This window comes from Helianthus annuus, chromosome 9 (genome assembly GCF_002127325.2).
Source record: "Helianthus annuus cultivar XRQ/B chromosome 9, HanXRQr2.0-SUNRISE, whole genome shotgun sequence".
NCBI classification, from domain to species: domain Eukaryota; kingdom Viridiplantae; phylum Streptophyta; class Magnoliopsida; order Asterales; family Asteraceae; genus Helianthus; species Helianthus annuus.
In genome coordinates, this window is record NC_035441.2 from 130601211 (window position 1) to 130617109 (window position 15899).

At 37.8% G+C, this 15899-nt stretch overlaps 1 protein-coding gene across 1 annotated transcript; it reads left to right on the plus strand.

Annotated features, from left to right (window-relative positions):
• The first annotated feature begins 7926 nt into the window (after window positions 1-7926).
• On the plus strand, window positions 7927-14902 carry LOC110878678 (trafficking protein particle complex subunit 11). The gene is made up of 9 exons (XM_022127033.2): window positions 7927-8412; window positions 8586-8650; window positions 9080-9194; window positions 9282-9405; window positions 9509-9589; window positions 9902-10234; window positions 11355-11515; window positions 11609-12441; window positions 13202-14902. Exons 1-9 carry the CDS (start codon window positions 8063-8065, stop codon window positions 14665-14667), a joined length of 3528 nt encoding a protein of 1175 aa, XP_021982725.1. The 5' UTR covers window positions 7927-8062; the 3' UTR covers window positions 14668-14902.
• The last annotated feature ends 997 nt before the right edge of the window (window positions 14903-15899 follow it).

Here is a 15899-nt window from a genome sequence, read left to right on the forward strand (position 1 = left end):
TCTCAAAGATTGCAGTTCCTCTAACTGCTCTAACTCAGAAGAACAAGCCGTTTGATTGGGGATTCAAGCAAGAGGAAGCGTTTCTGACTTTGAAACAAAAACTTTGCGACGCGCCTGTTCTAATTTTGCCCGAGGGCAATGATGATTTCGTCGTTTATTGCGATGCATCTAAATTAGGTCTTGTCTGCGTCCTGATGCAAAGAAACAAAGTCATAGCATACGCATCGAGGCAGTTGAAGATACATGAGAAGAACTACACCACTCATGATCTTGAGTTGGGTGCAGTTGTCTTCGCTCTTAACATTTGGAGACACTATTTGTACGGAACAAAATGTGTGGTTTTTACTGACCACAAAAGTCTTCAGCATATCTTCAATCAGAAAGAACTCAACATGAGGCAACGACGTTGGGTGGAGCTTCTAAACGACTATGACTGCGAAATTCGCTACCATCCTGGTAAGGCGAACGTCGTAGCCGATGCTTTGAGTCGCAAGGAACATACTAAGCTTCATTATGTTCGTGTCCAATCTGATATTCAAGCTCGATCCGATATCCAAGCCCGCATTTCTCAGGCTCAACACACTTGTGTTTCACAAGATTTGATGGATAAGGAATTTCCTTATCACATAACGCCTGCTCTTGAACTGAAGGACAATGGATCGTATTACTTCATGGACCGTTTGTGGGTCCCAAGCCAAGACGATCTTCGTACCTTGCTTATGGATGAAGCCCATAAATCTCGTTATTCTGTTCATCCTGGCTCAGATAAGATGTATAAGGATCTTCGTAGTCAGTATTGGTGGCCTGGTATGAAGAAAGACATTGCCTTATATGTATCAAAATGCCTTACTTGTCTTAAGGTTAAGGCTGAACATCAGCGTCCTTCTGGTTTATTGGAACAACCAGAGATCCCAGTTTGGAAATGGGAAAACATTACTATGGATCTCATTACTAAACTTCCGCGCACAAAGAAAGGTCATGATGCCATCTGGGTAGTCGTTGATCGTCTTACCAAGTCAGCGCATTTCTTGCCAATCCGTGAGGATTTTTCGGCTGACAAACTTGCTAAAATCTATGTAGATGAAATTGTAGCTCGACATGGTGTTCCTTTGAACATCATTTCTGACAGAGATGCTTGTTTCACTTCTCATTTTTGGAGAACCATGCAATCTGCTATGGGGACCCAACTTAATCTGAGCACTGCTTATCATCCGCAAACGGATGGTCAGTCTGAAAGAACAATCCAGACTCTGGAGGATATGCTTAGAGCTTGTGTGATCGATTTTGGTGGTAGTTGGGATTCACATCTTCCGTTGATTGAATTCTCCTACAACAACAGTTATCACTCCAGCATCAACATGGCTCCTTTCGAGGCTCTCTATGGTCGAAAATGCCGTTCACAAGTCTGCTGGAATGAGATCGGCGAGGCTCAGCTTACTGGACCTGCCCTCATCTTAGAGACAACAGATAAGGTTAAGAAAGTTCGTGATAACCTTCAGACAGCTAGAAGCCGTCAAAAGAGTTACGCGGACCTAAAACGCAAGCCCTTGGATTTTCAAGTCGGTGATCGTGTATTACTTAAGGTCTCACCTTGGAAAGGTGTGATCAGATTTGGAAAGAAAGGAAAACTTGCACCTAGATACGTTGGACCATTCAAGATCGCCGAAAGAATCGGTAAGGTAGCCTACAGACTTGAGCTACTTCCTGAACTTGGAAATGTTCATCCAACCTTTCACGTGTCCAATCTCAAGAGGTGTTTAGCTGATGAGAACCTCCACATACCGCTTGACGAAATTCGTGTTGATAAAACACTGAAATTTGTTGAGAAACCGATGGAAATCATGGAACGTGGACCCGAGTTTACTTGGGAACGCGAAGATCAAATGAAGGCAAAATATCCGCATCTTTTTCCACGAGTTTCCTCTAAATAAATTTCGGGACGAAATTTCCGCAAGTAGGGGAGACTGTAACATTTGTGCTTGAAATCATTGTGAACGGTTCAGTTATCAATAAAACAATGTTATTTGATCCCAATGTTTGTTTGGTTATGTTTTACATTTTTCATGTTTTGACTTTTGTTCGATTTTAAACTCTACATCGCTTTCTAGAGAATTATACGCAAACTGGTGCGTAAACGTACTCAGTTTAATGCGACAAATACTCCAGAACATCAACATATACCTAACATACCTTAAATAACCTATACATAACTTAGAAATAAGTTTTGAAGGCTTTGGTATGGCAAAAACAAGTTAATTTGCCTACAGGGACTAAATTTGACAAACTGCGAAAGTATGCCAATTTGAACTGTAACAGACATTCCGGAACATGACTATAAGTTAAACATACCATAAATATCCTTTACGTAGCTTAGAAATAGGCTTTGAGGTGTTCGGTGTGCTAAAATAAACTTTTGGGTCATTGAGGGACTAAAAGTGTCAAAAAGTGCATAAGTTTGCACTTTCGCGCATAACTTACGTTCTGAATACATCCGGACATCCAAAAATTTATGTAAGCATCATAATATTATGCCTTAGTGTTTGGCATGAGAAAAATCCATTCGTTATGCATTTTAGATCGTTTTTCGCGCTTATGCGCATTCCGTCGTAATTAGCCAAACATCGTGATCGTACGACCAAACGAACCGACATCCGGCATATTTTTGAGCATGTTTCATGTCCACAATGTTTAAGCATCATTTTAGGGCCTTAAAGTTGGTTTAACGGGCCTTAAACATGTCGGAAAAGGCTTTAAACACCAACAGGGACTGAAACTGTCATTTTCCAAAGTTGGCTGCAGATCAGGACACCCAGGCGGGGCGCGTAAGCCCTGTCTGAACCTTACGCAGGCCGCTAGGCCCCCCTAGATATGCAGAAACTCGTTTTCACAGCTGTTAGCAGCCTTTCAACACTCCAAAGGGCAATGCCTCTTGCAAATCTCTGGGGTTGGGTCATATTGTGATACCATAACATCTTGACACTTGTACGGATGAGATTCAAGCACGTAAATCGATAAACGGTCCTAACGGTCTTGCATATCCTATAAATACCCCCCCTATTCTTGCAAAAACCCATAAATCTGATCTAAAATCTCTAAGTTGAAGCCATTGCTTCATACCTGAGCTCCTGGATCACGATTAGCTTTCGGGGACCCTTCGTAAGTGTTCTTTCGTTCTTTTATCGCTTCTTGAGTCCGAAAGTCGAACTTTGTTCGACTTTCTACATTGACCAGTTTATGGTTAATGCGAAGTTCGTTTGAACTTCATAACGTGAGCGTGATCACGATGGTTATAGTCCATAATGACTATACCTACTGATTACCACGTTATCTAGGCTCAGTGCCGAGTCGTAGTTTCGGCCAAAATGCGCGTTCTTGTGTATTTTGTAATCAAACTAACCATAGGTATCAAAACTGTTTGTTTTGATACCAAACCTGTTTTCTAAACTTAGTTAAGCATGTTTTAACATGCTTAGCTCGTCACTTTTAGTTTAGTGCTTATATAGGGTCGTAAGGTAAGCGATCTAAACAATCGCTTATACTTTCGAACCCGACCCATTTGGTCGATCTTTAGGATCCTACTAAATGCATTAGGTGACCATAGTTGTATAGGGAATAACCTTCCGAGGTTATACCTTATGGTCACATTATTTGAGTAGTTGTATGATAGGTACTATATATGCCTTAGGTAAAATTACCAAAATGCCCTTTTTACGCCAAAATTCATATTAAGCATATGTAACATAACTTTTGATATTTAAACTGATTTGGCAACAATATTAGACATGTTAAGGCATATTTTACTTATCATAGGGCTAGTTAGGCGTTCCGAACGCGTTTTACGCGAACGACGCATTAAAGTAGCATAAGCTACCTAAACGGGCCGTAATGGGTCGTAAGCACTCAGGTTAGGTTTCATTTTAGTATGTAGGCTTTGTTAAACCATATTACATGAGTTTCCATACTCGTTTGGTTTACGAACCCTCATTCTATCCAATCCTCCGATTTAGGTCCGGTATATTAACATAGTTACCTATATTAGGTGCCGTTTGATATCCGTGATCTCTAGCATTGTTTGGTTGTTACACAAGGACTCCTAAGCAATCTCAAGTGAGTACATAGACCCCTCTTTTACTGTTTTCCAAACTGTTTTGGGGTGAAACACATATGCCTACTTGTTACTTTCGTGCTTTCCTGTTTTCACATCATATACTTGCTATGCTCATTAGTACACTATTAATGCATGATTTACATTACATTGTTTCGCTATGTATGTTTACTTAGCATACTTAGTACATTGTTTTACTTTACATTTGTGCTATGTATGTTGACTGATAGCATGCTAGCACATTGATTTACACGACTTTTCTGCTTTGTATGTTAACTTAGCATACTTAGTACATTGTCTTCATATAACATGTTTACATTTGCTATAACATTTGGTTTGCACAAGCGGGACTTATATACGTTCATTAACATTAGCTACGCCGCTCGGTAGTAAGTAGTGGTACCATAGGACTTGACAAATCCCATTCCTGACATCCCGGGTTTGTTTGGATGTAAGGAATGACTGAATCCGAAAACATTTCTTTTGATAACCTTGACTTAGGGTTATCCGACTGTCTCAAGGCTTGAATGTATGCGTTAACTTACCACATAAATGTATGTATCAATGTAACATGCTTTTACTTTGCAAAACATAACTTTTTGATATATTCAAAATACTCTGTTTTGTACATTTTCTACATTTGGTTATGTGATAATACTTTATTTACAATACATAACATTTGTTGCACATTACTCGACTGCATTTGGACTTTTTAACATTTGCCAAGGTTTATACAAGGACTTTTGACAAATTGGTTTAAACATAGACATTATACATTGATTGGTTGGTTTGAGTGACTTAAGTAACGAGATGTCAGTAGTATAATACAAACATGGTAAATATGCCGCTGGTACTTTTTATATATAAGTGTTTGTATTATATTACCTATCATAGCATTACTTAAATTATTCCTTTTTGACTTATACATTTTACACAAGTAGCCCGTTTTCACAAGGCTTTGGTTTGCAATACAGTTTATTTTATACAACTCATTTTACTTGGTTATTCATTTAACCATACATTATTCTTTTATCTATACATATCATTTGATTTTATCGCTTTTAAACGATTTACAAAACAAAACAATTTACAAGGTTCATGACTGAATTTCATTAAACAGTTCTTAAATCTTAAGTCGTGAATCCTATTTTCACAAAACCTATGTATCTCACAGGCATTTTTATGCTGACGTACCTATTTTCACATGTGTTTTCAGGAGCTTTTGCGTAGGACGATGATCATGACACTAGGGCGGACCTGTGCCTTAGAGACATAAAATGAAGATAGACTTAGTTTAACTATGTTATGTACTCTTGGTTTTCATGTTTAAGACAATGTTACTCTATTCTTGATAAATAAAAGGTAACTTTGTATGCCATGGTTGTGAAACAATTAATTCTGTTACAACACTCCCCGACGTTTCCGCCACGTTTGATTGTTCCACGTGGTCGGGGTGTGACAATTTGAATGTGGCATAGAGACGAGAAAGGTTAAATGACGACAAGTCATTCAAAGCACAATCAGAAGAATCGTTGAATCGTTGGAACAACCTTACAACTAGTTTTGTGTTCTTGTTATAACCTTAAAAACGAGATAACATAGTTAAGCCAAACGAATCTAAGAGCGCTAAGTTTATTTGCTACCTTTTTAAAGGGATAGAGATGTTTGACGATTACGTTACAAGCAACACAATATATTGAAGAAATGCCTCTTCGTGACTTGTTCGACATCCTCCATTCTTAAGAAGCTGAACTTTCTATAAGAATCAACGACAAAAAGGAGGACTCATTACCCTAGCATTAGAAAAAAAACATCACTTTAAGCCGAATGACCAAATGTATCGTAGGCCTAGAGAGTAATTGTGACAGAATTGACGAGAGAGAAAAATAGGAGTCCATGTTTCAAATGTCAAAAAAGGCACACCATGCTTTTCCGATTGCAAGTCAAAGGTGATAAAATGAGTATTATCAATAGAAATACGAAAAAATGAACAATTTTTTTTTCAAATACATGTAACTGAATTCAAACCATTATTCAACAATCATTATTCTATTTTTTTTTTTTTTTTTTGTGTTTTACAAGTATCTAACTTAATTAAAACAAACACTCCCTAAAAGCGTATACGCTCGACCCGTATGGGGTCGTATACATATTTGGATATCAAAACAAGATTAAAGGTGTGTGATTATCTGAAGCCTGTTTTAAAAGGAGACACCCCATTTGTAAAATAACTTTTTTCTTTTCTTCTTAATTTAATGTAATAACGATTTAAGGTAAAGGTACACTAGTTAAAAATACCTAAACCAAAAATATTTTGACGAATAATATTACACGGTTACTAGTAAATACATTAAAACTTGGCTAACACTCTTAGGAAACAATCTTTGGAGATGGTTTATAGGATTGTTACACACTACCCTGAGAACTTGGCCAACGCTCACGTACAATAAGCTCTTGGAAGGAACATGGGGTTCCATAGCAAAGCTTGAAACCTTTATGCTTACACCAATTTTACCCTTGGATAAACGATTAAAAGAAAGGTCGAAAGTGATAGAAGAATACGATGTTGGTCAGATTGTTGGTTAGAGAACAGGCACCTAAAGTTTGTTTATCCTACTATTTTTGTCTTCGAAGTTCAAAAGCTTTTTCATCGGAGATAGGTATAAGAAGGTTACAAATGGGGTTGATCTCACTTGGAGTTGGAAACAACAAAACTCTTAGATTTGGAGCACAAGTTAAACCAGTTTCAGTTTGGAGAAAGCGATGACAAATGGGTTTGGCCCCATTGCAAGTAAATACGTTCAGGTGGAGATTATCGATAAATAGAGTCCCTACTTAAAAAAGCTTGGTACAAAAGAGACATCCTCCCAACCCTTTCCAATTGTAGCCTATGCGGTGATGGTGTTGACACAACACATCACATTTTTACATCATGAATTGTGGCGATTATGATTTGGTAGCATACAAGTGTTTGGTGTAAAACTGATCGTATCTTCCTATTCCCTATACGTGATGTAATGGATCCTCACAATCAAATTCTAAATCAAAGGTATAAAAAGGAAGATTTTTCAAGTCATCATATTGATAATTTGTTGGAGCATTTGGAGGGTTAGAAACAAGAACATCTTCGAGAACAACCCAATCAAGATAGAGAGGTTAGTGGGCGAAATTAATTCTATTAGCTATCTTTGGATTTCAAATAGGTCTAAGTGGAATTTTTTAAAGCATAATTTGTTCCTTGTGTAGACTTGCAAGCAACTTGTTATAAAGATATCACTGTTAAAAAAAGTAAATGCCTATAGCATTATAGTCTAGTGATATCTTCGCGGTGTGATAAAGCTTAGGGACCATGAGGTCCTAGGTTAGATTCCTACAAGTGGGTTTTCTCTCATATTTATTGGGTTTCCTCCTGAATTGGTATATAATCATAATTGCCTAGTGAAAATGGATATGATCGGGTACTTCCGCTGGTGGCATGATAGTCCAGTGGCCCGTTTGATCCAAATTTGACGTTAAAAAATACGAAATAAGTAAATACACTAAAAACAATTAAAAAAATAAGTAAATACACTAAAAACCATCACTAGTGCTCTAGTGGTGGCCACGAGTATTTAAGTTCGAGTCTGGGTGATCGAGGTTTCTCATTGAGGGGGTTTAAATTGGGGATTTATTGTCCGAAGGGGCTCTCTAGCACGGACCCGATTAAAAAAACGTATGCTAGATCTCCCGACATTCACAAATAATTCACACCTTCCAAAAAATAAAAGAAAAAAAAAACTAAAAACTATAATAAAGTGTGTAAACCGAGTCAACTCATTGAGTCTAGTGTTCCATCCACACCATAAGAAAACACATCTCAACCAATCCCAACTCAGATCGGCTCCCTGAACATCGCCGATAAACCACCGGTCCACCACCACAACCATCAAAACCCTAACCCTAACAACTCTCCCAACCATGGAACATTATCCAGAAGAACTCCGTACACCACCGGTGACACTAGCATGCATCATCGGTCACCAAGACCTCCACGCTACGATCTCAACTCACCTCCATTCCGAACAACCGCCGATCAACACACTCGCATTGCCGGATTTCTCTAAGATCTCCGTCATAGACCGAACCCCTAAGGATAAGGAGGATCAATTGCCGTCTGCTTACACTTCTACCGGCATCATTAAACGCGATTGGCTCTTGAAGCATCGAACTAGGGTTCCGGCCGTTGTTGCTGCTCTCTTTGATGTCGATCAGCTGTCCGGTGATCCTGTTCAGTGGCAGCAGGTCTGCACCGATCTCGAAAACCTCAAGTATGATGTTTATTTGTTGTGATTTTGTTGAAATTTTATGTTGTGATGATTTGAAATGATGTTTATGTTGCTTTTTAAAACTAGTAGGTTTGATATATGAAATTGTGAATTAGCTATGGATTGATATGTGTATGTGTTATTATGTTTATATGTTTTTTTTTTTTGCGTGACAGAGCAGTGATCAGAGGGAGGAATATCAAGCTGGTAGTGGTGGTGGTTGTGAGGTTTAATTCGAAAGGTAAATGTGGCTTTACCTGTGTATGATGCTTGATTTATTTGGAGCTTCATGTTACATTTTAGTTGTTTTGTATTGTATGTTAATGTTTAGGAGTTAAAGGTAAAAGTAAATATAGCTTAGGGCGGCGCTTAGGCACTCACGTAGTACAACTTTAGCGAATGCTGTTATTTTACTGGCTTCAACTACAAGATCTTTTGGTTTAGACGAATGTGATTACGTAGGTATTTTACCACTAAGTTGTTATTTTTTCCTTCACATACAGTACTTGAAATCATGGCATTGCATACACAAGAATGTGTATGCGAATATGAATATATGTACGCAATGACACATAATATGTGTGCGTATGTATCCATCTGTGCTTACATTACTCGAGCATGGCTATCTCTGTGTTGTACGATCGTTGGTTAGATAAGGTTTTTGGTGCAGAATCTATAACCGAAGAACGCATGGTTGCTCTTCGCAAGCGTGCTGAAGTAGATGCGAAATACGTTGTTACTTTTATTCCAGATGATGCATCTGAATTGAACCTATCTTTGAACAGGCAAGCAGTTCTTTCTTTTTGAATGTCATGACTCATGGTTACTCGTCACAAATTGTTGTCTTTACTTTTTACTAATTCCAAATGTAGGCTAGGAAACATATTTGGGGAGCTCGCTGTTACCTTTTACAGGGATGAAGGAAGAAAGGTTAAAACACGGCTTGAAAAGAAGAGCTATGGCTCCATAGAGTTCAATGTCCGTTATTGCTTTAAAGTAAGAAAATAGCTGGAAAGTTTGTTCTTTATGATAATAGCTTCTATTATCTGGAGGAGAAATGTTTTAATTAGTTGCTATCTTATCTGAATTCAACTTGTAGGTAGCTATATATGCAGAGTTCAGGAGAGACTGGGCGGAAGCTTTAAGGATGTACGAGGATGGCTACCATGCACTGCGAGAGGTTCGCTTTCCAAAAAGATTGAATAAGGGGGTGTTTGGATGCAAGTTGTGTTTTGAAAGTGATTATCACGAAATTTGAATCAAAATCAGATAAATCAGTTTTGTAAAGCTTAGGATAGCTTTTTATAGCGACTTATTGTCATGTTATCCAAGTCTAATTGCTTTCATAATATTTAAAGTTATAAATCACTTTTAGCCAAACAATCCAAACTGATTATTGCGCTTTCAAGTGGCAATAATCAGTTAAAGTGAACATGCAAATATTCCTGAGTAACAAGGTACAGTTGTACTAACAATCCAACTTGAACTACAGATGATTGGGACATCTACGAGATTGCCAGCGATCCAACGGTTGGTTGAGATCAAGATGGTTGCAGAGCAATTCCACTTCAAGATATCAACATTACTTTTACATGGTGGAAAGGTTCTAGAAGCAATTAAATGGTTTCGGCAGCATAATGCTTCTTATAAGAACCTAACAGGCCCTACACAAGTGAATTTTCTTCATTGGGAATGGCTGAGCAGGCAGTTCTTAGTATTTGCTGAGTTGCTTGAAACTACCAGTGCTACCATTTCCTCTCCCGCGTTAACTGTTGCAGATAGAACCTCGTCTGATTGGGAATTTCGTCCAGCATACTATTATCAGGCAAGTTGCTTTAACCAATATATAGGGTTAGGATAATGTGAGAATCACTAGGGTAATCGAGAACCTTGAGAATAATTCTAGACCACACATTTTTCCTACGCAAAAATGCAAAAAAATGCATTTTTTTTTGGAAATATCGCAGCTTTTTCTGTCAGTTTTTTTTGATGTATACACACGTGTATAGATATATACGCACATGTATATTGTCAATCTTTAACTATAGATATATGTATATACATGTTTAAAATTAAAACGTAAGTATTGTACATCTATGTTTGATAATGTACATATATGTACTGATGTGTATAAATGATTGTACATATATGTATATAAAGGAAGATTATGGTTCTAAACATGTTTTTTTCTGGTGTACATATGTGTAAATACGTGTTTAAAGTTGAAAAATAAGTATTGTACATATATGTTTTAATATATACACATGTATAATTTAAAAATTGACAATATACACATGTGTATAAATAAAAATTTGACAAAATACACATATTTTATATATCCCAAAAAAAATTGGCTTACAGAAAATGCGTGGTCCAGAATTGTTCTCACCGTTTTCAATTAGCATGTGTTTCTTTTAGGATACCTACCCTATATGTGTGTGTGTGTGTGTGTGCGCACACACTTTTAATCTGTCCTGTGGTGTTCCTTCACAGATTTGTAATATTTAATTTGTAGGCCATAATTATCCATTATGGATACAGGAATTAGCAAGTTAATCTGTTAATAAATTCTTTATTTAGTTGATAGGAAAGCTAACTGTCTTTTAGCTCCACCTATGTATCATCAACTATCCAAAAAATGATCACTTACTATTATATAGTTTTTGGAACTAGCGTCATCACGTACCTAGCTTCCATATCTGTTGCAAACTGAAATGTACATTGGTGAAGGGCTGAAGTCACATTCAGCTTCAATCAATTAACCCATTTTTACAAATACAAAGTGTTTCATAAGTATCATATTATAAAGAGTGAGCATTTTTTATTACTAGTCTATATTTGTATGATTGATTTAGCTTGACATTTTGCTCATATTATTTTATCAAAATGGCTGTATCATCCCACTCAGACATCAACATAATCTATTACATGTTTCCATGACACAGCTTGCTGCTCAATTCTTAAAGGAGAAGAAGAAGTGTGTAGAAAGTGCGGTTTCCACGGCGCCCACCGAGACTGATGAGAGTTGTGATTCTATCGTGCCTTCTCTTTATGTGGGTCAGTTTGCTCGATTACTAGACCTTGGGGAGACATCTGTAATGCAACTGTATGTAACAAACTTTTTTTGTTGTTTCATTTCTTTATTATTTTTTCGTTAAAATGGTTAAATGACATGTATTATTCTTTGATGCTCTTCCAGAATCACAGATGATGATTACGTCCTCTTTGCTCTTACTGCTGAAAGGAAGAAGTTGGGGGACTCCACTGAAATCATTGCTTTGCTAAAAAACGCATATGAAGCATACAATAACTCAAAATCTCAAAGGACGGCTTCTTTTTGCATGCTTTTAATGGCAAAGGAGTATTTCCTTACAAGTGATTATACTAATTCAAAACTCCATTTTGATAAACTCACAAGTCTCTACAGGCAGGAGGGTTGGGTCACTTTATTATGGGAGGTACTCGGTTATCTCCGTGAGTGCTCACGGAAACTCGGTTCAGCTCAAGATTTTATCTCATATTCACTTGAAATGGCTGCGTTGCCAATCTCATCAATTTCCGGCCTTCAAGAGTTGAAGGACTGTGGGCCCGGTGGTTCACCGAGTCTAAAACAAGTAGAAAATATACACAAGGAAGTATTTGCTATTGTTCGAGAAGAAATATGTAACGAAGAAGAAATCATGGGTGGTATGAAAGTAAACGGTGATCACCCACTTCATCTTGAAATTGATCTCGTGAGTCCTCTCAGAGTGGCGCTTCTTACGTCAGTAGCTTTTCATGAACAGATTGTTAAGCCTCACGCGCCTACTTTAATTACGTTGTCACTTTTATCACAACTTCCGTCTCCAGTTGAAATAGATCAGTTAGAGATCCAGTTTAATCAGACTGAGTGCAATTTTATAATTGTAAATGCTCAAAGGCGTGAGTCATCATCACTCTCTAATATCCATCCTGATCGCAGAGTCGAGACTGTTCCTGTAATTCAACTCTCTACAAATAAGTGGCTACGGTTAACGTATGATATCAAGTCAGGTAAGACATGTAAAACAGGCACTTCACTTCACCAGGTTACTTATAAACTGGGTCAACAAGGGGAACGTGAACGGGTTGAAAGTCGTTTAAAGTCTATTTTAATGCTTACAACCTCATAATTCGTATTATTCCAAGATTCAGATTAGTAGTGTAGTAATAATATTGTTTTGTGATCGTATTTAAAGTGTTGATATATTTATATATATTTTTAAATAAATAAACAGTGTTTGCGGGTTAAACCCGCAAAACTTGGTTCATGTCGATCTGTATTAAAAATAAACTGGTTCCTCCCAAACCTGTTTTGACGCGCAACATGCCTCTTGTAAAATTTGTCGTTAATCATTATTATATTATTTTGAGTAAAGTACACGCATGGCCCTTGTGGTTTACCAAAATTTTGGATTTCGTCCCTAGCTTTCGAAAAGTACACGGATAGTCCTTGTGGTTTGTACTTTGTAACGCATTTATTCCCCAAGTTTGCCAAAAGTACATGGACGGTCCTTGTAGTTTGCATTTTGTAACGCATTTAGCCCTTAACTTGGACCTACTGAAACCTTTAGATTTGTTGGTTGGGGACTAATTGTTTTACAAAGTGCAAACCACCGGGACCATCCGTGTACTTTTGAACAAATAGAGACCAAATCCAAAGTTTTGGTAAACCACAGGGACCATCCTTGTAAATTACTCATTATTTTATTACGATGTTTCACTTTTGTTATTTGTTGTATTTTGTTAACTGACATTGTATCTAATGTTGCAGTAAATAGTGGAAAACTGGAATGCACATATGTAATTGCTCGAATTGGGCCCCACTTCAGCATCTGTTGTGGGGCTGAAAGTCCCGCCAATATGAATGATTTGCCTCTGTGGAAATTTGAGGAGCGTTTTGAAGCATCCCCAACTAAAGATCCCGCTATTGCATTCTCGGGTATGAAGGTTACCCAAGTTGAGGAACCAGATCCCCAAGTTGACCTTAAATTAGGGGCAGCGGGCCCCGCTTTAGTTGGAGAAAACTTCTTGTTACCAGTGACTCTCACCTCCAAGGGCCATTCAGTTGAGTCGGGTGAATTAAAAATCAATCTGGTTGATACCCGAGGTGTTGGTTTGCTCAGTCCACGAGAGGCTGAACATTCTTCGTCTTCTGACAATCTTCACGTCGAGCTTCTTGGTGTATCATGTGGGCCCACCCAAGATAATAATGACAATATCCGGAAAATTCAACAGTCATTTGGATTGGTTTCTGTTCCGTTTCTGAATGTGGGTGATTCATGGTCATGCAATTTAGAGATCCAATGGCACCATCCTAAACCGATCATGTTGTACGTGTCTCTCGGATATTCTCCAAGCAGTGGCGCTCCGAAAGTTCATATCCATAAGAGCCTGCAAATCGAAGGAAAAACCCCTGTTGTCATCAGCCACCGTCTTATGCTACCCTTCCGGCGTGATCCATTGTTGCTCTCAAGACTTAAGCGTTCCCCTGAATCTGGTCAAACAGCATCACTTCCAGTCAACGAAACAAGCATACTTGTCGTTAACGCCACAAACTGCACCGAGGTTCCGTTGAGATTACTCTCCATGTCTATCTCTGAAGATGACGTTACTTCAATAAACAAAAGTAAAACCACATGCATGATTCAGTCAGGAATTGACAATGATCCAACTCTTCTTGTCCCAGGGGAAGAGTTTAAAAAAGTTTTTACCGTGAAACCTGAGTTAAATGTTTCGAAACTTCACCTGGGAAGTGTGTGTTTAAGATGGAGACGGGATCATGAATCATCAAAAGAGGTTGTTACAAAACAAAGTTTACCTGATGTGAACCTAGAGTTTCCGCCATTAATCATTACTTTGGAGTGTCCTCCCCATGGAGTTCTTGGTGAACCGTTCACATACTTTGCCCGAATTCGCAATCAAACGAAATTGTTACAAGAGGTTAAGTTCTCGCTATCAGATTCACAAAGTTTCGTTTTGTCTGGACCCCACAACGACACGACATTTGTTCTACCATTATCAGAGTATATTCTAAGTTATAAACTCGTGCCACTAAGTTCAGGTTCTTTGCAGCTTCCGAGGGTCACAATAACCTCGGTGCGATATTCAGCGGGATTCCAACCGACAACTGCTGCATCTACCATTTTCATCTTCCCCTCAAAACCACAATTCCAATTATCCGAGCCCGAGAAGAAGTCCAATTCAGCTGACCAGGTTCCTCAACAGATTCCTGCTTGATGATCTTGTCTGAGGTTAGTTGTTTTTGCATACTGCTAAATTTACCAGTAGCTGCTCAGGATTCGTGTGGTCGGGTTGTTAGTGTTTATGGTTGTCGTGTAAGTACACTATACTAAATTTTTTTACTCAATTTTGCAATTAGCCATGATTGTTCTGAATATAGCTAATAAAGGAAACTTGTTACTATGTTTATAGAAACTAAGTATAAATTACAAATGTGGGAATGTTTTCTTGATTGTTATGTTATATGCAAGAAAACAATTCAAAAAATTAATCAAACCCGAGGCCAATTCTGGATGCGGGCTGAAACTATTCCGAAAAAGGCCTAGTTTCATAAGAGCACATAAGTTCTTATTGTCATGACTCTCGGACATGTTAACTCGAGAATCCAGAAGCTTCTACACAAGTCCAAAGGAATTCATATCGTTGCACCTTGAAGTGTTCAACTTTGAGATCCAAGTGTCGCACAGGTGCTTTTTGAGACTTGAAATCAATGGCAAGCAACGGCTAGCATGGATGGGGGTATGAGTGTAATGGGAATCATCTCGTTAAGCACGCCACAAACTATGCAGTTATAGCGGTCCAAAATCAAATAGCGGTCAAGGTCCATTATATGATATATAGATTATAGCGCATAGCGGTGGTATAGCGGTAATTTTTATATCATGCATATTTTATGTATTTATATGTATATAAATATATATATATTGAAAAATATTAATAATAATATCAAAATTTATAGTAATATCATATTATCATGCAAAATATTAGTAGCAATATCAAAATCCAAAACATTAACCGGGGAAGTCTAGCAATTTAGAGATTTAGGTTTAATTTGTTGAATGATGAACTGATGAAGAACCAACGAATAAAGTCTTTTGGTCTCGATTTAGGTTTAGTTTTGGGTTTGGGCCTTTACTTTTGGGTTTATTTATAAACAAAAAGTTAAATAATGTGGGCTTTACCTTACTTTTGGGTTGAAATAAGAAAAACCGCTAAAATCAATGCTACGACCGCTATATGGGTTTCAAAATAGCTGTCCAATAAAAGGAAACACATAATCTTGAGGAAAAAGTGGCGTGGTTTGAACGAGCCAATTCCCCAAGTCTTCTTTGTTGCCCACATCTCTATTCGAATACAAGAATGGGCTCAAAGATTCACAAGGGAATTCATTGCATATAAATAAACAAGACTTGGATTATAAAAGTAGCACATGAGAACTAAGTAGGAGA

Coding starts and splice junctions, on each gene's coding strand:
- LOC110878678 (XM_022127033.2), top strand. CDS start 8,063: ATGGAACATTATCCAGAAGAACTCCGTACACCACCGGTGACACTAGCA. Junction 9,195..9,281: donor TTGAACCTATCTTTGAACAG/GCAAGCAGTTCT, acceptor TTCCAAATGTAG/GCTAGGAAACATATTTGGGG. Junction 9,406..9,508: donor ATGTCCGTTATTGCTTTAAA/GTAAGAAAATAG, acceptor TTCAACTTGTAG/GTAGCTATATATGCAGAGTT.